At 33.1% G+C, this 26,050-nt stretch overlaps 1 protein-coding gene across 1 annotated transcript; it reads left to right on the forward strand.

Moving 5' to 3' along the window:
- Positions 1-1,396: 1,396 nt before the first annotated feature.
- Positions 1,397-24,831, forward strand: LOC127717826 (prolyl 4-hydroxylase subunit alpha-1-like). Its single transcript, XM_052223685.1, has 14 exons — positions 1,397-1,686; positions 2,600-2,751; positions 5,458-5,606; positions 9,024-9,212; positions 12,155-12,206; positions 13,396-13,550; positions 14,777-14,941; positions 15,500-15,564; positions 17,141-17,258; positions 18,337-18,387; positions 19,467-19,535; positions 20,482-20,550; positions 22,408-22,504; positions 24,569-24,831. Exons 1-14 carry the CDS (start codon positions 1,496-1,498, stop codon positions 24,652-24,654), a joined length of 1,608 nt encoding a protein of 535 aa, XP_052079645.1. The 5' UTR covers positions 1,397-1,495; the 3' UTR covers positions 24,655-24,831.
- Positions 24,832-26,050: the final 1,219 nt, after the last annotated feature.

Raw genomic sequence — 26,050 nt, forward strand, 5'->3', positions numbered from 1 at the left:
GGTTCCTACATACTAACGGTATTAAAGAGTTAATCACTTTTATAGGCCACTAGTCTAAATACCACATGTTAAGATAGTCGGTAAGATAAATTCGTTACATAGTGTGCTAGTGACCTAATACGATATATATGGGGTCAGTGAATTCCATAGGGGGATTCGAGCTTCACTCTCACCCCATATGGAATTTACTGACCCCATATATATCGTATTAGGTCACTAGCACACTATGTAACTAATAATAAGTACTTTGAAACGGTCACACAAGATGGGATCGTTATTTAAATAATTTGTAAAAACTGCATGTCAAATACATTTGATTTAGCACAGTAAGCAGAATACTGGCATAGTGACATACTACTGAGTTCTTATTTCGCTTCGCACAACAAATGACCCACGACTGAAAAGTAGAGGGTTTAATTTTTGACAGCGGAAGCATGTTTTCTTGGTAGTAAACATGGCTTAACCACCAGGTTAAATAATGTTGATCGCTTAACTTAGGATCCACTCACAATCATCCTCGTAAAACATAAGATGACAATAAGATTATAAAACAATAAAATGCCTTTGAAACTTGTTGAAGGGAAGTGTTATTGACAATAAAAGATTTTATTTGAAATATTTCATCAATGAAGACAGATGCGTTATAATTACTTTACAAAAAAATTATTATTTTTTTTCTCGTTTATACTTAGTCACTTACTTCACAAGGAAATACCAATGTATTAGTATTAGTATTTTACTAGTGTCTAAAGAATACCAACCAGTTAGGAAGAAAGATACACATTGACATTAACGCATGGTTGGAGTTCAATATCTGTATATATATACATCTTGAAAACTACAGCTATGTACAAAATATATATATTTTTTAACCAAATAAAAATTTTGGATATCATATATAATTGATTTTCCTGTATTGTTCAAATGTCCCCATAAGTCCTTATTGTCTCGATTTGATTTCCTGATATTTTTTTTTCTTGTTTCTGTTTTTTTTAAGCTCTGTCACAAACCTGCCATCAAGCGGGCGCAAAGCAACATTGAATAGAGCTAAGATTACGCATTTATCGACGTGTTAAAAGAAGACAAAATCGATTACCTGATGCAATAAGTGATATCTCAGATAATTTTAATATCGACTGACAAACTCGACAATACAGATTTCTCGTCCTATACTAAATTATTTGTTTGACAACACATGTTACAACTAACGTACACGTTCGATCCTCAAAGTAAATAAAGGGGTACGAAAAGGGTTTAACTAATTGTTTTAAAAAGTTTTTCATATTTTTTTTTGAATCTCATTCATTTAAAATTTATTGAATGTTATTTTAAAAATTTTTGTATATGCAGGTTTAATATTTCGATTGGATTATTTAATAGTTAATTTTTCATTACACATCGCGTCCCTTTCTATCCCGTTGCAGTGAAAAGAAATCTTTTGATTAACGTAATTTTAACAAAACTGACAAAAATCGTATTTTTGAAATATAATAAAATGAAGACGAACTTTGTCTTCTTCTTGTTTTTGTTCAACTTGGAAATAAGACACGTTTTTACGGATTTTTATTCTTCAATAGCAACACTGACACAACTTTCTCAGAACGAATTAAAACTGGTTTCAGCCTTACGAAGATTCATTGTAGCACAAGAAAAGGAGGAAGAATACGTAGACGACTATCTGAGACAGTAAGTTCTTTCACATACGATGTTTATTTAACTAAATAGAGAATACCATGAAATGATAATTTCTACATAGAACAAATTAATACTATAGATAAGAATATGTTGGCTAAATCACTGCAAAAATCACGCTTAGAAAAAAAACACGTGTATTCCATGTTTAGTTCTAAACGTGTTCAGTATTGTGTTTAATATCTAAACACATTTCTCAGTTAGCACATTGAATGTAGATATATGTCTTGAATAACTTATATACATGTGTTTTAGAATTAACGTGTTTATGAATAAAACACTAACTTCTAAGCTAAACACGATCTTTAACGCAATTACAAATACATTGTCAACCTAACCATGTTTAGAACTAAGACACGTTTAGACAAAAAACGTGTAAAAAGTGCACAAAAGAGTTGTGTTTAGAATTGTGTTTAGGATCTAAACACCATGTTTACAGTGTACTAGATACGTTATCTTACTGCTTTGAAAAATAATGATTTTAACTACACAATGTATTATATATCCATTGTTATATGCATGTACAATTTAAAATATCTTATCAAGCCACCGTAAGAAATTTACAAAACGGACGTTCTAACCTTTTACTACATGTATGAGATACACGCCTTATGGCGACACCACCTGCATTTGTTTTAGATACTTATTGCCAAAACAGACCCTCTTCTCCACGCCGACCAGCTAGCAAAACATACAGAAGCTAGGTCGAATGTCGGTCCGTCCGTCCAATGCTATGATATTGAGATCACACCTAAAAAAAACTAATGTTTCCAGCTTAATTTTAAATATGCTGGCTATATCCAACCACAGGGTTTCTAAGGCAATTGTTATTTTGATATTGTTTAAATTGAACTGAGTACTTTAGGTAAATTATGGACACTTTGATGTTCATTGATTTTTATTCCAGATTTTTACGAACTACTGAAGGTACTGTAAGTGAAAAAGTCATAGATAATCCCATAGATGCTTTCCATCTACTGAGGAGATGGGTTGAAGACTGGCAGAAATGTTTCGATATTGTGGTTTGTCCAGATTGTGATATGAATGGACCAAAAATAGGTACATATTAAGTAAATTCACATATTAAGTATAGTTCACTATCTTTTCTGCACAGATTTAAAAAAAAAAAAAAAAAAAAAAAAAAACAACAACAAAAAAAAAACGTTGAACAAAAAACTAAATAGTTGTATGGTAAAATTTTCCGTGACCAGGAATTTTTCAATGGTCCGATCTCGATCGGGCATACAAATTAACATATAATGTCGGAACAACACAGTATTAACAAAAAAAAATATTTTAAAAAGCCAATTTGAAAAAAATGAAGATTCTCATGGACAGACTCGGAAATATTGTTTTCTATCATGTACGTATACATTTTTGTTCAAAATGAGTCTCTGAAATAATGTATGAAGAAGATAAATCGAGGAAAGGGTTACTCAATTTGTCAAATACGCCAGACAAATTCTGGACCTAGAATTATAAATGTGACCACCTTCTCCTGCATTGGTATTTTGATTATAGAGAGATTTATGACTACTTTCTCATGTAATATTATTCTGGATCTACATGTAGAGAGAAATGCGACCACTTTCTGATTTATTGTTATTCTGGATCTACATGTAAAGAGAAATGCGACCACTTTCTCGTGTATTGGTATTCTGATTATAGAGAGATTTATGACAACTTTCTCATGTAATGTTATTCTGGATCTACATGTAGAGAGAAATGCGACCACTTTCTGATTTATTGTTATTCTGGATCTACATGTGGAGGGAAATGCGACCACTTTCTATGGTATTGTTATTCTGGTTCTACATGTAGAGAGAAATGCGACCACTTTCTCGTGTATTGTTATTCTGGATCTACATGTAGAGAGAAATGCGACCACATTCTCGTGTATTGTTATTCTGGATCTACATGTGGAGAGAAATACGACCACCTTCTATGGTATTGTTATTCTGGTTCTACATGTAGAGAGAAATGCGACCACTTTCTCTGGTATTGTTATTCTGGTTCTACATGTAGAGAGAAATGCGACCACTTTCTATGGTATTGTTATTCTGGATCAACATGGAGAGAGAAATGCGACCACTTTCTCGTGTATTGTTATTCTGGACCTACATGTGGAGAGAAATGTGACCACTTTCTAATGTATATGATCCTGGACATAGAAATGGATGAGACATATCTCTCATGTATTTGATTCACAGAGTCATTATAAAAAAGTCAACAAATCACACCAAGTGAATCTTTCATCATAGATAATATTGTTATCAAAATAAGAAGATGTGGTATAATTCCCAATGAGACAACTCTCCACTAAGGAAAAATTTTGTATACTTTCCTATTTGACATTTATTTTATTTGGCTTAATGTTGTTTTTGTCGAGCTTGCGACTGCTGTCCGGCGACGACGGCGGCGGCGGCGTTAGCTCACTTCTTAAAAGCTTAATATTACAGAAGGTAGAAGACATGGATCCTTCATACTTTGTATATAGATGTCTTATGTTATGAAGTTTCCGTCTGTCATATTTCCATTGTACTTGACCTCATTTTCATGGTTCAGTGACTACTTGAAAAATAGTTAAGAGTTTTAGTATTCTTAATTTCTCTCTTATTATGAGTAATATGATAACTATATTTGGTATGTGCGTACCTTGCAAGGTCATCATGCCTGCCAGACAGTTTTCACTTGACTTCGACCTCATTTCATGGATAAGTGAACAAGGTTAAGTCCATATCTCAGATACTATAAGCAATAGGTCTACTATATTGGGTGTATGGAATGATTGTAAGGTGTACATGTCCAACTGGGAGGTGTCATCTGACCTTGACCTCATTTTCATGGTTCAGTGATTATAGTTAAGTTTTTGTGTTTTGGTCTGTTTTTCTAATACTGTATGCAATTGGTCAACTATATTTGGTGTATGGAATGATTGTAAGGTGTACATGTCCAACGGGTAGGTGTCATCTGACCTTGATCTCATTTTCATGGTTCAGTGGTTATAGTTAAGTTTTTGTGTTTTGGTCTGTTTTCTAATACTGTATGCAATAGGTCAACTATATTTGGTGTATGAAAATATTTTACGATGTACATGTCAGTCTGGTATGTTTTATTTGACATTGACCTCAATTTTACGGTTCCTTGCTAAATGTTAAGTTTTTGTTTTTTGGTCTGTTTTTCTAATACTTTTAGCAATAGGTCAAGTATATTTGGTGTATGGAATGATTGTAAAGTTTATATGTCTGTCTGGCATTTATCATCTGACCATGACCTCATTTTCATGGATCATTGGTCAATCTTAAGTTTGCCTTGTTTAGTTTGTTTATTAGATACTATATGCAGAAGGTCAACTTTATTTAAAACATGTAATAATTGTAAGGTGTACATGTCTATCTGGCAGGGTTCATCTGACTCTGGCCTCATTTTCATGGTTTATTGATCAATGCTAAGTTTTCCTGGTTAAGTTTGCATCTTAGATGTGCAATAGGTCAACTATATTAAAAGCATATTTGGTGTATGGAATGATTGTAAGGTGTACATGTATTTCCAGTTTGGTTTATCTGACCTTGACCGCATTTTCTTGTATCATGTTAAGTTTATGTGATAGTTGTAGTAAAGCTTTATATTTAGGACTATCAACATAATATCAATGGTTAGTAAAGAAGGCGAGGCATTTCAGCGTGTGCACTCTTGTTTCTTTTAAAGCTAATTTTCTCTGTTGTATTTTGTGATCAGTTTCAATGTCTGTGTTGTTTCTTTCAGATTTTAATTTAACCCGAGGCATAGTCGAAAAGCGTGTTGGTGGATGGCCACAGAAAAGTGACTTAGATGCAGCTGTTTCCGCCATATTCCGTCTTTTGAATTTTTATCAGTTTGATTTACACGAATTTCTCCATGGAAAGATATTTGAGGTAAAAAAAAGTAACTATCTGAGGCATTTGAAAGCTACATTAATTGTTTTCCCGTTTTATCTTTTAAATTTGAGTCACACATTTTGAGTTCACCATGAACACTCAAACTCTAAGTTTAAACAGATAATGAAGAAACTGCATAATAAAGGACAGCCAAGTGGGACCTACAAAATTCAACAGAAACTGTCATAGGTCAAAAAAGAGAGGCGAAAGATACCGAAGGGACATTCCAACTCATAAGTAAAAAATAAACTGACAACACAATGGCTTTGAAAGAAAAAGACGAACAGGCAAACAACAGTACACAAAACACAACAAAGACAACCAAAAACTGAGCAACACGAACCCCACCAAAATCCAGGGGTGATATCAGGTGCTCCGGAAGGGGTAGCATATCCTGCTCCACATGTGATACCCATCGTGTTGCTCATGCAAGTACAAACCCGGTGATAAAGCTAATTTGGTAGTCATATTCGAGGAAAAGAGGACGGGATTGTGGTTACGACAATTGGAGCATGTCCGTCGTCATCTGTGAAACAGATATTCCATAACAGTCAACCAACTCGTGATGGCGTCTGTAAAATTGTCGAAGGGATGATCAAATTTGACCAACGGACATTTCTACATTGGCTAGAGGTATAGGGGGAGGGTTGAGATCTCATAAACATGTTTAACCCCGCCGCATTTTTGCGCCTGTCCCAAGTCAGGAGCCTCTAGCCTTTGTCAGTCTTGTATTGTTTTTAATTTTAGTTTCTTGTGTACAATTTGGAGTTTAGTATGGCGTTCATTATCACTGAACTAGTATATATATTTGTTTAGGGGCCAGCTGAAGGACGCCTCCGGGTGCGGGAATTTCTCGCTGCATTGAAGACCTGTTGGTGACCTTCTGCTGTTGTCTGTTCTATGGTCGGGTTGTTGTCTCTTTGACACATTCCCCATTTCCATTCTCAATTTTATGAAACCAAAGTTTTTTTGTATGAATTTAAAAATTGATGAATAAGATTCTACTATGATGTTTTTCCAGCAGACATTTGACGTTGTATAAACATCAGTTCGACGTCAGACCCTAAAGTCGCGCCTACGTTAGATTTTGGTTGTATATAAAAAATTTTAGACGACAAAAACTGACGTCTACCCAACGTCTTGACACACGTCCGTTCAACGTCTGTACAACGTAGTTACAACATCAGTACAACGTTGGTACAACATCCGACCAACCAACAGGATGAACCTGAATAAGGATGTTCCACGTCTGTACAACGCCTAATCAACGTTTTAACAACCACGATTAAACCTCTTTGAATATCCTCACATGTCTGTACAACGTCTAATCAACGTCATAACAACCACCATTAAACCTCTTTATTATAAATATCCTCAGATATCTGTACAATGTCTAATCAACGTCCTAAAAACCACCATTAAACCTCTTTAAATATCCTCAGATATCTGTACAATGTTTAATCAACGTCCTAAAAACCACCATTAAACCTCTTTAAATATCCTCAGATATCTGTACAATGTCTAACCAACGTCCTAAAAACCACCATTTAACCTCTTTAAATATCCTCAGATATCTGTGCAACGTCTAATCAACGTCATAACAACCAACATTAAACCTCTTTAAATATCCTCAGATATCTGTACAACGTCTAATCAATCGTTCATAATTTTTTAAAATAAGTACGTTCTTTTACCCATTTTTCAATTTATAAGTCAAAATATATCCTAAGGTCAACTTATCTGCAGGAATATGACAGACTACGTGCATAATTATAAATCATATCTGATCCGAGAACCAATCTACACAAATCACTTAATTTACTTGCGGGGACAGCGAATAATTACAGCTACAATACTGTTTACACTAAATTATCATTTTAGTCATTAAATTGTCATCATATATCTTTTATTGAAGCAAACAACAAATGAAAATTATACTTACTTTGCACTTTTTACAGCAACTATAAACTAAGTATGTATATCCAACGTCGTAGAAATTGTTGTCATCAAATTGGCGCACATAAACTCGAAATGTCGGCCTCATACGCATGCGCCAATTGAAATCAAATATGTTTGTGAAATTGAAATATGTTACTAAAGCAAAAATTGTTGAAAGTGATTCATTCACTTTTATAATGACAATTTGAAGATTTATATATATTAGCAAAAGTAAGCATTGAATTAATTCGAAAACATCAGTAAACCAATATAAATAAAAAGTTGCGTGCCTGCTGAGTATATATGTCCGTGTACGTGTCATTTTGATGTTTTATATTAATTTAGACGTCCGACCAACATTTGGAATCCGACGTTGAGTCGACGTTGTGTTGACGTTGTATAATGTCTCGACCAAAAACCAAGGTTATATAGACGTCATTCTATAACGTCCGACAGACGTTTGCCAGTCGACGTTGAACCGACGTTGAATTTAGGTCGACGACGTTGCGACCTATTTTCAACCAACTATCAACGTCTGTACAACATCGGGTGCCTGCTGGGTTGTGCTAAATCAAGGTCAGTAGCATAACACTGACTTCTTGTTGAATGAGATAATGGTGAACAAAATCACCAGTTGTATCAACCCAAAATCAAGTGCAACAAGTTTCAACGAATAACAAGACCGATTGCTAAAAAAAAATAAAAAATTAAAGATCTGCCCAAATAAGAATTTTTTTCCAAAAAAGGTGTTTTATAAACATTATATAATAATGATTTTGTTATGATTTTCAGTGAAATACACTTACAAAAGTCATATTAAATCAAAATTTAATATTGTTTTGAAATAAGGTGAGGCCAACAAAAATACATGTAGTTGTTATTCCTGCCTTGCTACCTACCCCTAAGCATCTAATGGACTTTTTGGTTATGCACCGTTAAGTCCAGAACATCTCCCTATATTGTCTATGTAGAATATTAAAAAAATCAAATCATTCTACCTACATACCATATTTTTTTTCTACCAGGAGGCACGAAACAAATGTATACTTGTTTTTGTTCTGAATGTCTACCAACCAGATAACAAAAGGCTTAAGGTGATAAGATATTTCTTCATTCCAGAAACTGATTTTTTTTTAAAACGGGAGGCTTCAAAGTTTAACTGTGGAGTGTGGAATATTGTATCACACGAGATATGGCGGAGGAATACGTTTCTAAAATAAGAGCTGCAAAACTGTGAAGTCATCATGCATGGTCACCTTTTTTCATGAAGTCGAAATTGCAAAATCAATACAAAACAAGATTATTTGCCATCATAATTGAATTTCCAACTATGAAAAACTAAACATACCATAAGCGAACTACATGTTGGCGTTAAGAAAATAACCATTCGGGAAACGTATACACAGTTATTATACAGTAGGTCTAAATATGGAGAGGATACTATATATATAATACATTCCTTCATTTCATTTTTAGTTTGAGACAGCGCCATTTACTCCAGCTGATGTTATTTACATTGCAAACAAAGCAGAAGAAACCAACAATATGTATAACTCTATCCAATTCTTAGAAACCTTATTAGATGAATTAAAGAAAGGAAAATTTCCAAACAGTCACGTGAATTCAACGACGTTATCAAGGATAATTGCTGCGGCTTATAACAGAGTAAGCATACTGTAACATATATTGTTATGTCGAATATATTATGATATTGCATACACTGTAGCTGTTATAGGGTATATGATCGATTTGGTCTGTGTCTGGATATACATGTATAACAAAGCTAAAAGAGCCACAGGTTAATGTTCCGAATAACAAGAATTAACAAGGAGTCTTTGATGTATACACCAGGGGCGGATCCAGGATTTTGGAAAGGGGGGGCGGAGTATGTAAAATTTTTTTGGACCTATTTTTGACTAAAAAACATAGAATAAGTGTAAAATGCACTTTTTTAACGGTTCCTGACGTGGGGCATGTATATTTCATAGTTAAAGTGTAAGGGTTGGACATTTTTGATGCCGTATTTTCCCTATTAATTGTCTATTATTAAATGATTGGATGGATCCAAAGCTATGTACTAATATATTTAATGTGGGATTTGTCAGTAAAAAATGGACATGGTAAATTCTCGTTTGTTGTAAGGTTAGTTAGCATAACCTCACAGATTTCTTGTTGAAAACAAGATATACGGCCATTCCATGAAATTTACAATACGACAGACACGAACAAAGACAAACTAGCAATTTTTATCCAAATGTTTGGTTGAAATGTTTCACCCAACAAGGGAAGTGAGGGTTCCAAATCAACCAAAGGCTACGAATGAGTCTGAAATGACAACGAAGTTGTGAATGACGGTCGACAAATGGAGACATAAAGGCCACACCGAGCAGGCAGGTTAAAGTCGGGCCTTGAAAAAATTATTCAGCATATCAGTTCGGAGAAATAGACATTCCGGTCAGATATGGGATTTACAACATGCAAACCCCCCGGCCCCCAAAAAAATACGCCCGTTTTTCATTCATCATGTTCATTTAATGCTCAATAATTCTGTTGAAAATCTTTTGTTTCTAATAGCAAAAAAGTGGACAAGATAACCGGTATTGTGTTTTCAATCCAGATACGGCCAGAATTTTTGTTTAAGGCAAAAATCAGGGTCAGAATTTTTTCTCTAAAATATCTCAGACTGCCCCCTCAAATCAAATGGTCCGTAACTTAGATTTTGAATCTATCCAGAGCTTACTGACTGGGGATTATTATTCAGCAATGTTAGTAATGGGCTGGGGCGTGTGGGGTTTAACATGTTTTCGTAGGTAAATAATATTGCTGTGGAACTTTTTTTTCATGAGAGTGTAATAGAGTATTACTTTCTGTTTGGTGGAATTGTGAAATAGAAGTCAATACGTTCTTGCTCGATCCTTACTCGCTTTGAAGGTGTCATGCTTGTCATCCTCAGCATAAGCAATGTGTTACTGTAATTTGAATTTCAAAATGACTGAGTGACGTTTTTTCGACGCACTGGTCAACTCCACCGTAGCAAATCACATGACTTTGACATAATCAATAATATATTACAGTAAATACGAGAGAAAAATATCTTTATAAGTAATGAACTGTCGCAAAATATGGAACAAAAAGAACGATCTTTGAAGGCCCTACGTCACTCTCCGCTACATCAGACTTCAAGTTTCATCTTTTGTATATATAGAAATAAACACAACATTTAGCTGACCATGTCATGTTGGTTTCTCTATCTGTTAACTGCTATATATTCTGTTTAAGTCCCTAAAAGTTAAACTTTACTGTTACGTCTTGGTGTCCTTCTGAAAACGTCAAGAAGTTATTTATCAGCTTCCGGAAGCGCTTTATACTAAAAATGTGCGCACGATCAACGCTTTTACAACCTCATAACATTATAACAAGAAGCTTTCAATTCTTATAAAACATTGTTTTGCTACAACCATCAAATCAAGAGTTATATCAAGCTTTTCGTTTTGTTATTCTATGCATTGCTTAACATTGGAACGGATATATATAGCACGTGTAGTCATAGCTGTAGATTCTAGACGGAAATACAATTTGACATTGGAGTGCCTCGCGATTGTTGTCATCCAATCAAAATTACTGATTCTAATGAAGCATACATGCAATGTCATTATATGGACTCAAAGACTATTTTCAACACAATTGTAGTTGTTTGGCGTCTTTTCGTTCACTTTATTTTCTAACGATCTAACGCTTCAAAATTGGATAGTCCTTCAACAATATGGATACTTTGAAATGTATTATAGTCTACGAAATACTGACGTCATAGTTTGACTTGTTTTGTCTTACAGATAAAAACAAATCGATGTATAAGTTCAAATTTACTTCTACAAGACTCATATTCTATAAAAGGGGTCCCTACCATTATCATAATTTTCATTAATTGCTCTTTCTGTTATATACTTTTTGCTGTTCTACTGGTTAAGTTTCAAAGGGGAGGGATTTCGGTCATAAAAAAATGATTTAACCTAGTCACATGTCAAAGTAACATCACACGTTCGGTAACATTAATTTTGAAAATGGTGCTGATACAGAACTGAAAAACGAAGCATATTCTTATTTTCATTTTGAATTACAAATGTACATCCTTTTTATGTAATACCTAATATTCAAACTATTTGGTTTGTGTTGCTCTACACTAGGCAGTTCTGTGTCACAATACTTCTGTTACATTCTAGATATCAGGAATAATATGCAAGGACCACCAGAGAAAACATTAAACGAAAACAATTCAATCGTCCACACATATCTACTGTATGTTTAATACCTTTGCAATACTCTTAAATACATGCATATACGTGTGCACCAATGTAGGTATCATAATTTTATTACGAAATACATTTAAATTATAGTCTTTCAAAATTATACTTATTAAGAATTATGATTATTTGTCCAAATTTATTTCATATTATCTCAAAATATACAGTTTATGATGCTGGGAATCCAAGCGCGTTGTTAAACCTTCAAGGGTGGAGTAGCACCACCTTTAGATAGCCCGTGGCGATCTCTGATATACATGTATAGTATGAATATCATTGTTAATTATAAAAAGTTTTTTCTTGTAGTATGATATGCCTGGAAAATCAGTAGAAATTTTAAAAGAGTGTGCAAAAGCAGGTAAGCATGAAGTCAAGAAGATTCTTCTGATGAATAAGCTTTGTGATATAGAGTCCTGAACAAAACATATACCTACAACATGCTATAAAATATCGTTAATAATCAGTTACAGATAAGTCAATACAGTTGGTTCCCAAAGTAAGTTTGGACGAAATACAGTTGTCCGTATTCTATTTGGCTCATTTCAATATCCATTAATAAATTTTGAAATTCCTCATGCAAAGTTGACCTTAGATAGATTTGGCTATTTGTGTAGGTCCTTTTTGGTCATATAGCTCTTCAACTGTTTAGGTTATTATACAATCTTGGCTCTCAAATATTCGGATTTGTGCGTTCCTGATGAAGGCAAAGCGCTTCGGACGCATGAACTTTATAACGTGTTGTTTCCAGGTTTTTCATGTGGAACATTTGTTATTACAATAAGAACGAGAAATCAGTATATAACATCCATATACTACTACAATACTATTTTGATATTTGATCACATACTTTGATTAAATTGAATTTTTATACATCTCATTTACACCAAGATGAAGACGGTTTACATTCTCATTGATTACAGATAAATATTTATATAAAAAACATCAGGGAGAACTTGATAACATTAAAAGAAAAACTGTACTACAAAATTGTTGCTATGTTCCGTGTCATAAACGTTCAATGCATGCATAACAAAGTTTAAAAACTTATCACCAGACATTAAGAATTATAACAAAGTTTAAAAACTTACCATCAGACATTAAGAATATATGATAAATACTTAACAAATTAAAGTATTAACTTGGCAGAATGTTTTCCCGAATATCAGAAAGCGAGAAAGTTCTAGTTTATAGTAGTTTATAGTAGTTTATAGTGACTTACCGAATTAGACTTATCATCAGGCTTGTACTTGCATGAGCAACACGACGGATGCCACACGTGAAGCAGGATCTGTACACCCTTCAGGAGCACCTGAGATCACCCCCGGTTTTTATTTGGGATCCTGTTGCTCAGTCTTTAGTTTTTCTATGTTGTGTTTTGTAAACTGTTGTTTGTCTTTCGGTCTTTTCGTTTTTTTTTGCCATGGCGTTGTCAGTTTATTTTCGACTTATGAGTTTGAATATCCCTTTGATATCTTTCGACTCTCTTTTATAGAAAGTAAACCGGTCAGTTCCATATCTAATTTGTTTAAATTATTTTCTTATCACAGAACCAGGAAATAAAAGACTACATAATGATTTTGACTATTTCAAAACGAGGGCAGCAAGTATATCCAAATTAGAGAATGTGACGGCCTTTGATAAAGCAGACACAGAGGACAATATGACGAGAGATTACGAGAACTTGTGTAGGGGAAGTTTAAAGGTGAGAAAACATACAAGCAAAATTGAAAGAAATGAAAATGCAATCGAATGCTCGCATTGATCGATAGATCGATACACCGTCGGCATTTGATTCAGTTATTTTCATTAAACTGTGCGCTAGTGTGAGGATGTATTTCTCATCGGCAAGTAAACAAGATTTATTCTATAGAGAGCATATATAATTTCTGACTACTCGGAGACTCAATCTTAGACAGCGTTTTACAATCTCGGATTTTAACTTTCTCAAACCTTACAAATGTACATCTCTGCACATACTTGACTTAGACAACACATTTACCTTCAAACCATAATTTACCAAATATGTAAATTGAGCACGAGTAATCCGTCTGAGAAACTATTAAAAAAGTCGAAAATATGCATTGATGTTGCCAGTTTCGATAGATTTTTTATCCTAAGTCTGGGAATTATTGCAAGGAAATAAGGAGAAATTGTTTGAATTTCGACAATTTGAAATTAGATGACTGTCAAACACCTACGTCTACTGAATGTGACAGGAGAGCAAAACAAAGTGACTAAAGATTGACAGACAGTTCTCTATATAATGGATGGTAACACGATTTTACCACGCTCCTATCATTCAAATTGTCGTTTAAATTATGTCGACATGACGTTTTAGTTTATCAACTTAGTATGTTCCATTTGAATATGGATTTATGGTTCGTATGTTTTGATTACCGGACAGTGTATGCTTGAACCTACAATGCTTGACATTTCCACCATTACAGGATTTTTGATAGACATTCTGTGCTACAAGTCCAAAAGTATAACACCTTTTTTTCATTTATAGCTTATCATCATGATGTATCGGAAATTTAAGGATAATGTATCATGGTCTATTTATGAAATTTATCATTTTAACTGTTATTGTTGTATAATAATAGTTAATGAATTTTTTAAGAGTAATATACTTTCGAAATAAAATGTTTTCAGCTATATGCATGTTTTGAATCTGAAGACATTTCTTATTGCAAACTGATATTGTGTTATAGTATGTGTCAAAACGGAGAGTCGCTTATTGAATACCAGTCTCACTATTTGCATGCTATTTTCAAACAAATCAGCTTGAAAACTTTCGGGAGATAGTTCAGCACAAAATAAACCAATTATTTTTTAGTAAAATATTTGATATATTTGAAGGAAAGTACTTCATTCAAAAAATTGTCAATAAGATTTTTACAATTTTAACTTTATATTATTTTATTTTAGAGTCCCAAAGAACTGTCAAGACTGTTTTGTTATTATAAAGCAACTGATGATCCGTTTTATTTCGTAAAAACAGAGCTAGCTAATTTGCAGCCACGAATATTTCTATTTCATGATATAATATCTGACGACGAAATAGATTTTTTACGAAACATAAGTGAGAAAAAGGTACGTCTATGTATACACAGAACATACTTTGAATAACTGCTTGTACTCTTAACTAATAAACACATTTAACCCTGCCACATTCTTTATGTACCAAGTCAGTACCATTTTTGTCATAAATGCGCCCGTTGGTCTTTTCCTTTGAAATCGTTTCACATTTTGTCATGTCAGTGCCTTTTACGGCCGACTATACGTTATACGTTTTACTCCTTGTTGAAGGTCGTGTGGTAATCAGTGCTTGCTTACATCCATGTCATTTTCACTCAGGTAGATAGTTGTCTTATTGGCAATCACACAACATCTTCTTATTTTAAACATTTATTTTTATTCATATTAAAATTTCATATTTTTCATGCTCCCACCGCAAAGGACGGGGCATTAAGTGTTACCCTTGTACGTCCATCCGTCCGTCTGTACATACGTCCCAAAATTTGCCATTTATTCTACATATTAAATCTATTATTCTCTACTTTGTAAACCCCACCCAGACCCTTATATTAGGGTTTAATTTGATTCCAGAGTAAGACTTCTATTACGTGTTGAATTTATATATCATTTCAGTTATCCCGATCTACAACCACGACAAAGCAGGGAATGTTTGGTTCAGAAGACAGAATAAGTCATACGTAAGTAGCATACAGGGTATCCCGATCCGAAACCGTGGAGGGTTCCGAATTCCGAGGTGCAATTAAAGAAAAAGTTGAAACGGTGGGTTAGTAAAATCTGGATCTGGTTCCAACGGAGGAATTATGCTCCCTGGGAATCGGATCGATATTTTACCTACCTACCGTTACAAACTTTTCATTAGTTGCTCCTCCGGATTCGGATCCCTCCGCATACCCAGTGTGAGTAGTTTAAGGAATGCATTTTTACGCGACGATTTCCACTGTGAATATAACTATATGTGCGTAAATGCGAAATAGACAGCAACCATACAACATAAAATTATTAACTTTTAAAAGTTAATTATTAAAAGTAATTTGCATTCAGTGATCAGGATATTTAGACAGACTACCTTCTGTGTTCACAGTAGCTTTTTGCTTTTGTTGTAAAGTCTAGCAAAGTACAGCGGAACTAACTAAGAATCATCTTTTGTTGCATGCGCTCATACATAATTATACATGACAAAGTCTATCAGTTCCTCTCATATGTGTAATTATGGATACTTTTGCATTCCCAAGTGTGAAATAATTGTTAAAAATGTCATAGTTTAATCAAAAGTAAGTGCAACGACTCAAAAATATGATTCAGACGAACATCAGTTATAATTCCTTTGAATTCATATTTACAAATCTTATCCTGTCTTTTTTTATTATTATTATTAAGAAAGCTGTTTTATAACATGGACCTTATACATAATGTATCCTTATCTAGTTTGGTCTAATGTGTTCCCTTGTCTTTACTTTGGTAAATATCGCAATACCCATCGCAGGTTGAGCAAAAAGACATTTTCTTTCAATATTCAGTGCTTTTGTATGTGCGCAATTAAAATCATACTCTTCGACTAAATCTTCAATTAGTTATTTGAAACTAATCTCCCTACAGTAAGTTTGGTTGTTTTGATTATTTCCTTTTTGGTTCTAATGCAAAACTTTTGATCTTAATTGTTGGCATTCGATGGTTATTCTTCTGAGGTTTGATTTTGACATCTAGCTCGTTACGGATTTATACATCCATGCCTAAAAGTTTTGAATTGAACGTTCCTAATGAATGTAAATACAGGAAATCGCTTCGGATGCACTTAATTCAAAAATTTGAAAATTTGTATTTTCATTTTAAATTTAGGAATTGACCAATTGAGTGGTCAGAAACCTGAAGTTTACGACAAAAGCTATAATTTAAATTTTGGTTTGTTGACTCTAGTTTGTCTTTTCGTCATTTTCCTATTTATTTTTGAAAAATGGTCTTTGGCTGTCCCTTTATTTTTTTTTCTCTTCTTTACCCTCACCACCAACCCTCCCCAAAGGAAATGAAAACAAAAATCAATTGATGGACATGCCATTGTTACAAAAACAGGAAATAGAAATGACTATCGTGGTAACATGAATTTATAATCCAAAAAAAGCCTCAATTTATATCAATGGTGTCAAAGTTATCATGGTACTACGGATCGTGTTGGTTTTTACATAAAGTCAAAAAGATTTATTCCAGCTATATTTAAATTTATTAATTTTCCTTTACCTCTATTTTTCATGTAAACAGTGCTTGGTTGAGAGACATAGAATATCCGGAATTAAAGAAGTTGTCATTACGAATAAATCTGATAACAGGACTGGAAACAGAGTTCAAAATACGTTATAGTAACACTGAAGAATATCAGGTATTATTTGATTAAAAAAAAGTAATTTCAGACTGCTGAATTGACCATCAAATTATTTCTAAAAGAAGTACATTTATTCCGTTTATTTTTGCTCCTGCTATTTCTATTTTAAATTCCAGGTGATATTTGGTTTGTATAAATATGGTTTTTCATCTTGTAAATGAAGTAATAATAGAGCTTCATTAAAAAAGCTTATTTAAATTATTCTATACAAAACTTACCTTATTGGCATGCTGTAACATATAAAAAACATCATGAACATTTCTTTTGAACAAACAAAAATCTGTATTTATTTTGTGGTACGCAATTCGTGTTCGTGTCTAGAAATATTTAAGTCATTCGCTTCAATCATTTATAAAGAAAAAATACTCTATTAATTTCATCATGTCGAATTAGGCCTTTGGGACTTGCCTACAGTAGTGATAAATCTTGTCCATCATCGAAGGCCATATGAGCCCTTATGATGTCTATTGTTTAATTAGTTTCTAACGCAGCTGGCCAAGGCCAGTGTGAGCTTTTCCAATCACGTTGGTGTCCGTTGTCTGTCGTCGTCGTCATTCGATCTGCAAATAGGTCAGCATAGATGAAAGTGTCAGTTATTTTCTTCAAGGATTTATTGCCCTTAAATGATGACTTTTTACCCTCTTTGTGTTTTGGGGAACCAAAGAAGATAGAGAGAAACTGTTACCGGTATTACAACATCAACAAAAAAGAGATTTTAATCATGAATTATATTCTAGTTTACAATGTTGGAGAGTGTACATTGTTGAAGATTCATATAGACCTAGGTGAGCGACTCAGGCTCTTGATAATTGTTTGCTGTTGTTTAATTGTTGTTTATCTAATTCGTTTTACTCATTACTAATATAAGAAAACGAAAGAAACAAAAAGACTCTACTCCAATGGTGACTTAGTTTAAAAGTATAGACAGTGGAAACAAGAAATTACCCACACATTTCGCAATTTTGGCATTAACCACTTGTTACAGATATGTTCTGCAAGTTATACGAATTGTTTTGATCTCAGTTATGTTTATTTAAACCGCAACATATAAAATCGGGAAATATTTTATTTCTAGATTCTAAATTATGGAGTGGGAGGAATGTATAAACCACATGTTGACCCACTGGTGAGTTTATGATTTACACAGACAAAAACTCAATATGAATCATTTGAAATTTACCATCGTATAAATTTAAGAAAAACGTGAAATATTTTTGTTTTAACTTCTTCACCAAGAAGTGCCATAGCTAAATGCGTACGACTGTATAACCATAACATCCGATCAACTGTTTCCATAAGTAAAGAATTAGCAATTTTTATTGTTTGAATTAGGGGTTTGATTTCCAAATGTTTTGGCCACATGCATCAATAGTTATGCATTAATTGTTTTCTCCAACATAATGAAGTATGTTAACATTTATGTCGTGGCTCTGAGTATTCACATAGTGTTAATGAATGCAACTTTGCATTCAACAATTAGATCATCCTTTATTCTTTATGAGGAGCAACATGCCTACTATGTGTGGCTTGTTTCAAATCAGGTTTAATGTTCGTTTTAGAATTGCATACGGGAAACGTCTTACATATTTTGTTTCAAGTATCCAATGAAAATCATACCTGATAAAGCAAAACCAGCACAAATGAAATAAAGTAACAAATGAAGTAGAAAACAAAACAAGAACATGATACTTAATTTATCTTTTGTATTGTTGTAAAGTTCCAAGAGCACCTGAGCTCCACCATGGTTTTGGTGGGGTTAGTATTGCTTTGTCTTTTTGTGTTTTGTGTTCTGTTGTTTGAATGTGTTTTGGTCGTTTTTCGTTTTTTGCTATGGCGTTGTCAGTTTGTTCTCGACGTATCCCGTTGGTATCTTCCGTCTCTCTTTTTTATGCTGACTTAAATTACATACAACAGAAAAAATCTCAACAACACGAATAATGTGTTGCCCCTTGAGATTTATTATCTTCATAGACAAAACATGTATCAAAAAAGAGAGGCCAAAGATAACAAAGGGATATTCACACTCATAAGTGGAAAACCAGCTGACAAGCCATGGCAAAAAAAAAAACACAAGCAAACGACAAACACCAGTACAAAACTAAAGAATGAGCAACACAAACCCAACTAAAACCATGGGTAATCTCAGGTGCTGCAAAAGGGTAAGTAGTTCCTGCTCCACAAAAACGTTCTGATCTCTTGTTACAGTCGGAACTTTCCATGTTCCCAAGAGAATGCAAAGGCTCTGGAGATAGAATAGCAACAATGATGTTTTATGTGAGTAATAAAATGAAGCAAACACTAGTTCATACATATATTTTGAACGTAAAAGGTTGGTTTGATTAGAACCGATCAGAAAAGACAAACACATGTGGTTCCTGTTCAGTCTTTATGCAGACACATCATCTGCGGTAAATTCTTTACTATCCAGACACTCTTCTTGCATTAGATTTATACTGTTGAGTCTATTTTCAGTATTGGTCAATAAGAATCAAAGACAGAAGCATACACTTCAATGTATCAAGTAACTGTTATTTACTACTATGCGACTGTCATACAAAAAGTAAAATAACAAAAATACCGAACTCCGAGGAAAATTCTAAACGGAAAATCCCTAAGCAAATGGCAAAATCAAAAGCTCAAACACATCAAACGAATGGATAACAACTGTCATATTCTTGACTTGGTACATGCATTTTCTTATGTAGAAAATGGTGGATTAAACCTGGTTGTTTAGCTAGGTAAACCTCTCACATGTATGATAGTCGCATAAATTTTCATTATATTGACAACGATGTGTGAACAAAACAAACAGACATAATAGGTAAAAATGTCAAAAATAGGGATACAGCAGTCAACATTGTGTTATAATCTTAATCACTACAAAACAAGCAAATATTGCAACAAAGACAAACAAAAAGGCATATAGACAAAGCACATTAGCAAAAATGAAAGACAAGAATACACAAATTGACCGTAGAACACATTTTATAAGATATGATGTAAAATTGCCAAAAGCTCATAATAAACATGTTTAAAATTATCATTTACGATCATTGTGCTGTTTCTTTTCCTTCAACAGAAGCTTCAGTATCCGAAGAATTAACAAAAACAGCAACCAACAATGAATTATAATAGTTACTGTCGTTAATGTATTATTCTATGTATTATATGTTTTCATGAACACGTATATTCACCATTTCCTTATTTTTGCACTTGACAGCTATCGCATGTGATGTATGGCGGAGCGACAGTATTTCCGAATCTGAAGACAAGAATACCTGTTCAAAAGGTAATGCTCATGAATGCTAACTTGCAATGCATTTCAATTATGTGTAAACAGCTTAAATAATCTCCAGTTGTTAGTTGCTTTAGCATAACTAAACAACAATAACCAACCAGAAAGATAACAATGACATGGTTCCATGAGAGTGTCATCGCTTGCTAATTAAACATACTTTAAAGAATGTTGCAACTATACGCACCTGTAATCCAATCTGCTTTGTGTGTGAAAAGGGTTAGCATCTTTTGGTATGCATTAACAATAAAGTTAGCGTAAATTTGAATTCAAAATGAAACTCTCGGACGTGCAGTAAGGTTCAATGCTATTAATAAGTTAAGTATTCATTATATTGCTCTTGAACATATCTTGTCATCAATTTTTGTTTATGTTTTATATGAAAAACCTCAGAATTTTTGTGGTTTTTTTATTAAAGATTGTTTATTATTTTTAGTTAAAACGTTTTGTATTCCACCGAATGTGATTACAATCAAATGCATAATTGATGATTTTAACTTGGGTGAAATTGTGTTACACATAATGTACTTTTTTACACTCTAGTCTCACTATTTTTATTGTATATTATCTGCAGTTTGAAATACAAATAGATAGGACCTCAACCAATTTCAGTCAATTAATCTTTTTTTATGAGACAGAGAAAATATAAACAAATACAAAACATAATTATTTAAATGCTTTAATTTGCTCCGTGAAAACAGTAAGACCTTTCAAATCTGTAACTTAAATGCATGCCGACAAATATTCTGACCTATGTTGACCAGATAATTAGACTTATTACCGGGTTTGTACTAACATGAGCAACACGACGTGTGCCACATGTGGAGCAGGATCTGCTAGCCCTTTCGGAGCACCCGAGATAACCCCCAGTTTTTGGTGGGGTTCGTGTTGCTCAGTCTTCTATGTTGTGTTTTGTGTACTATTGTTTGTCTGTTTGTCTTTTTCTTTTCTAGCCATGGCGTTGTCAGTTTATTTCGAGTTTGAATGCCCCTTTGGTATCTTTCGCCCCTCTTTGACCAGATAAAAAGTTCCAAATAGTCATTCAGGGTTAAAGTGAGAAGCATGTAGATGAATCCTAGGTTTTTGAATAATAAATAATGGCGCTATTCTATTGTTTGACTATTATTTCTTTTTCGATCATGGTGTTGCCTGTATTTCAGAATAAATAATACTTTATATCAATAAAATTGTGAACGAAATTGTAAACAAAACTATTGAAGGTGGTGGAGCAAATATGTTTTTGTGTGCAGTTAAATCATTATGACAGTACTAATGACACGTTGTTTTTTGTTTTTATAATGCAAAATTGAAATAAACAGTGTATACACATCAGTTCATTAGTGTATAACACTTTTTTTTAAAGTTCTTTTTAATAGAGGTTTACGTGTTTTAAGTGTTGTTCTTTTTGCTGTTTAAATTTTCAATGTCTGAGTTGTTTTATACCGGTAACAGTTTTGTTTATCCTTCGATATTACAAACATGTGTCAGTTTCAAAATTTGAAATTCTGTCAAGTTTCAGTTGAAGAATATTTACATAACCGATTGTTTACGAATTTGGTGATGTCTTAGAATAGACAAGATTTAGTGATGCCTACTTAGTTCTATATACTAATCAACTTATTTTTATAGACGTAACACGACGGGTATCACATGTTGAGAAGGGTTTGCCAACCATACCGTTGCACATACGATCATCCCCCGCTTTTGATTGGCATCGCGTTGCTCAGTATTTAGTTTTCATGTTATCTTTTCGTCGGTTTGTCGTTTTTGACACGACTTTGTCATGTTGTCTTCAACTTCGGTATCTCCAGCCTCTCCTTTTACTGAATCAAATCATATTAATCTCTTCAGGGTAGTGCAGCTTTTTGGTATAACTTGGAATTAAATGGAGGGATAGACCAACGCATGTTGCATGCTGGATGTCCTGTCCTTGTTGGTTCTAAATGGGGTAAGTATGCATATAAAATGTTAACATTGCAACAGCTCCTACACAATTGGCAAAATGAAGAACAGTCATTTAGACCATTTATAAAATGCAACTATCTTCCTTCCAGAAACCATTGCATATCATGGCATTCATATGTATATAAACAATATTAAAGTGTTTTGATTTGTTGAACATTTGATCATTAAGTTTAATAAATGTTTTTGAAGTGAAATAGTAAACCTAATGCTTTTGTTGATTCTTAGATTAAAAGAGAGGCGAAAGATACCACAAGGACATTCAAACATAAGTCGAAAATGAACTGACAACGCCATGACAAAAAAAAAAGGAACAAAAAGTCAAACAGCAGTAGATGAAACACAAAATAGTAAATCTAAGACTGAGCAACACGAACCCCAATAAAACTCGGGGGCGATTGGTAATGTTGCAAAGCTAAAGAAAACAACTCTTCATATATCATCGATGTTTCCAAAATCAATCTTAATGCACTTGTGTTGCATTTACCATGCCAAAACTGTAAACCAATCCCCATGAGTCTTTAAAGTTCTTGCATTTATACACTCAGGTACTTTCAAAATATTTTTACCAATTTTTGTAAGTTATTTAATTTCTTAAAATATGCTATTCAAGTAATTGAAGTGCTTTTTGAGGTCAATTAGAAAATAAAATTTCCAACATTAAGCAATGTAAAAATTAACATATGATGGGATATAAACACAGTTAGTTGAATGATTGTAGACATGACAGTAGTAGGTATTGAAACCGAGTTTTATCAAACCTACTAAAATATACTACAACTTTAGTTTAATAGTCAGGCAATTAGAAAATACTGTTTATTTGTTGTTAAGGGCTTACGGTACAGTTTTGATCCCACGGTGAAGTTTTACGAAGATTTACATACAAGTTATTTTTCACCTAGTCAATTCAAATGTGTTATAAAGATATACCTTCATGTGCTTCCTTTTGAGATAGATGTGGTAGAAATTATAGACATTTACTCAAAATGTTAGTTTCTTGGACTTTCTATCCTTTGGACATACATACCTAACACTTTTGTGTTTCAAAGATAACCACGAGCTGAATTTTGTTAAACATTTTAAATATCGTCTTTACATCACTATGCTTTAAATGTATGCAACGATTGCTTAGAAATATTTAATTTTTTTTATATAAATTTAATGATTTTTGAAAAAAAACTCTACAATTTTTGCTGTATATTTGACTGATTAAAAATAATCATCGGTGAAATTTTCATAACAATTTGTACAAATCATCTTCATACATAATCAAGCCGAATGCCATTTAAAAATGAGGGTTTCATGTACTTTGCGCAAGCTACTGGTTAAAATCAGTCGATTTCCCCCAAAATGTCACAGTTTAACGTCGTGAAAAATAACATTTTACGTAAGCAACGTCATTACTTCCTCTGTAACTGTATCGTATGCCCTTTAGAGTTTTTGTCACAGGTGATGCATAGCTACGCAAGATGGTATATGCTTGTTTAATAAATCAACAAACTTTTTTTAAAGATATTTTTAAATAAAATATCTGAACAAGGAAAGGGATATAAGATAGAAGTTCTTATGTGTGTCATTATAACATGTACAATGCTGTCAAATTCATGTGCACCTAAGTCCCATTTTACACACACAATCCAATCAGTGTAGACGAAAAAAAACACTTGATAAATGTAGTGTGTCCGAAGCTAATTTCCAGATAGTCCTTCATCCCGAACACATCAACCCAAACATTTAAAAGCAAAGGTTTTATAAATACATAAAAACGTGAAGTACTTTATGATGAAATGCACCTAAGTAGTATAGCCAAATTCATATATGGTTAATTTTGTCTGAAGGAGTTGGAACCTAAGTTTCATGATATTTTCTCAATTTAACAACCTAAAAAAAAAGAAATATGTTATATGTTCATGTCAGTGCCATCAGTACTAAAACTGCGTTGATGCTACACTACATGTACGGAACTAACAATCAGCAGAAACTATTCTCCTAGTGCTGGATTTTGATTGTGCAAATACACTTCTCCTTATATTTTTTGTATATATTTCAGTGAGCAACAAGTGGATACGAGAAAACGGACAGATGTTTAAAAGACCATGTGGACTTAAAAAGAAATCAAAAGAAAAAAGACTGTAAAATGTGTATTTAGTGAACTTATTTATCTGCTTTTGATGATTTAGACAAGAACTGCAGTTTATATACATAGATGTACAATTACTCTTACACATATCAGTTTTCATAATTCACAATTACAAAAATGTATTTGCTACTAAAACATGTAAAATGATCAATAAACAATAATAACATTGATTATATTCTATGTAACAGAATCTAATGTCATGATGCTATTTGTATGTGTGTGAACCTTGTACGTGTATACTATACTCATTTATAATTAGGTCGCTTCGTTTAAGAGACATATTGTTTTGCTAAGTCCTTCTTTTTTCTGTTTCACAAACCATAAAGCAAACGAACCTTTTTAAACTGTATGAAATTCCAGCCCTATGTTCATAAGTGTGCATTGAGGTTAAATTTTGCAGACAGGGGGTTTGATGTATAGGAAACGGTCAATTATTCCAACATGAGGAATAATCTATATAAGGTTATATATAGTTAAATGGAAAAGATTAAAATTCATGCATTTGACAGAAACAATGAAGGCTCATAAGTTCATTAGGAGGGTATGCCTTAAGGGCATACGACACATAATAGATCTGTAATTGATTTGTCATTTAAATTTTGACACAAAGTCATTTTTGATATGAACTATCGAAATTTTCAAGAAAATATACCGTCATCACTTACTTTTTGACATATTTCAGTTTCAAATTTGCATGCTACTCACAATTAAATTTTTCAATACTTTTCCCAAAAAGAAACACAACTTTCAAAGGGAAAGAGACATTTCCCCGGACTTTTGCAAAGTGTTCCATAGTGTATATGCCCCCAGGAAGGTCCATAAGATGCCTAAGTGTGAAAGATAATTTAAGAAATACAACAATTATTGGAAAAAAATACCGTTTTCGTAGACATTTTTCTTGCCAATAGAAATATATATTTAAAACAATTCTAACGTTGATTTTTTTATTACATTTTCGATATAACATTCCTGAAGTAGTACATAGTCGATTACAAAAGAAAAATTTGGTACCGTGTGCTCATTTTTTAGTTAAAAATAGAAAACTTAATTTTTTTAATGCTGGATATTCAATTTCCGGTGTTTTTTTTCGCTAAATTTAATCGCAGTATATTTTTAATGCAACGTCCTCGTACGGCAATGATAGAAAAGTATTCAGTCTTTATTTCCCTTGAATTGTATGCCCCCGCAGTAGATCTCACGTACTTAGATATGTAATTAGATTGAATTTGCAAATACAATCAATTTCAATTTCACGCAACCGATTTGATGACGATTTTGATTTTTCCGCGAATTTTGAATAATCATTATATCGACGTTAAATTTTGATGCAATATCATTATCTGCAAAAATACTACAAAGGAATTATACCTCTTAAAATTTCCGCACCCACAA

This window comes from Mytilus californianus, unplaced genomic scaffold (genome assembly GCF_021869535.1).
Source record: "Mytilus californianus isolate M0D057914Y unplaced genomic scaffold, xbMytCali1.0.p SCAF_10, whole genome shotgun sequence".
Lineage (NCBI taxonomy): Eukaryota > Metazoa > Mollusca > Bivalvia > Mytilida > Mytilidae > Mytilus > Mytilus californianus.

Excerpts from the sequence above, each read along its gene's own strand:
- LOC127717826 (XM_052223685.1), top strand. The coding sequence starts at position 1,496 with ATGAAGACGAACTTTGTCTTCTTCTTGTTTTTGTTCAACTTGGAAATA. Across the intron at positions 13,551-14,776 it reads TGTGTAGGGGAAGTTTAAAG|AGTCCCAAAGAACTGTCAAG; the intron begins GTGAGAAAACAT and ends ATTTTATTTTAG. Across the intron at positions 15,565-17,140 it reads GAAGACAGAATAAGTCATAC|TGCTTGGTTGAGAGACATAG; the intron begins GTAAGTAGCATA and ends TCATGTAAACAG.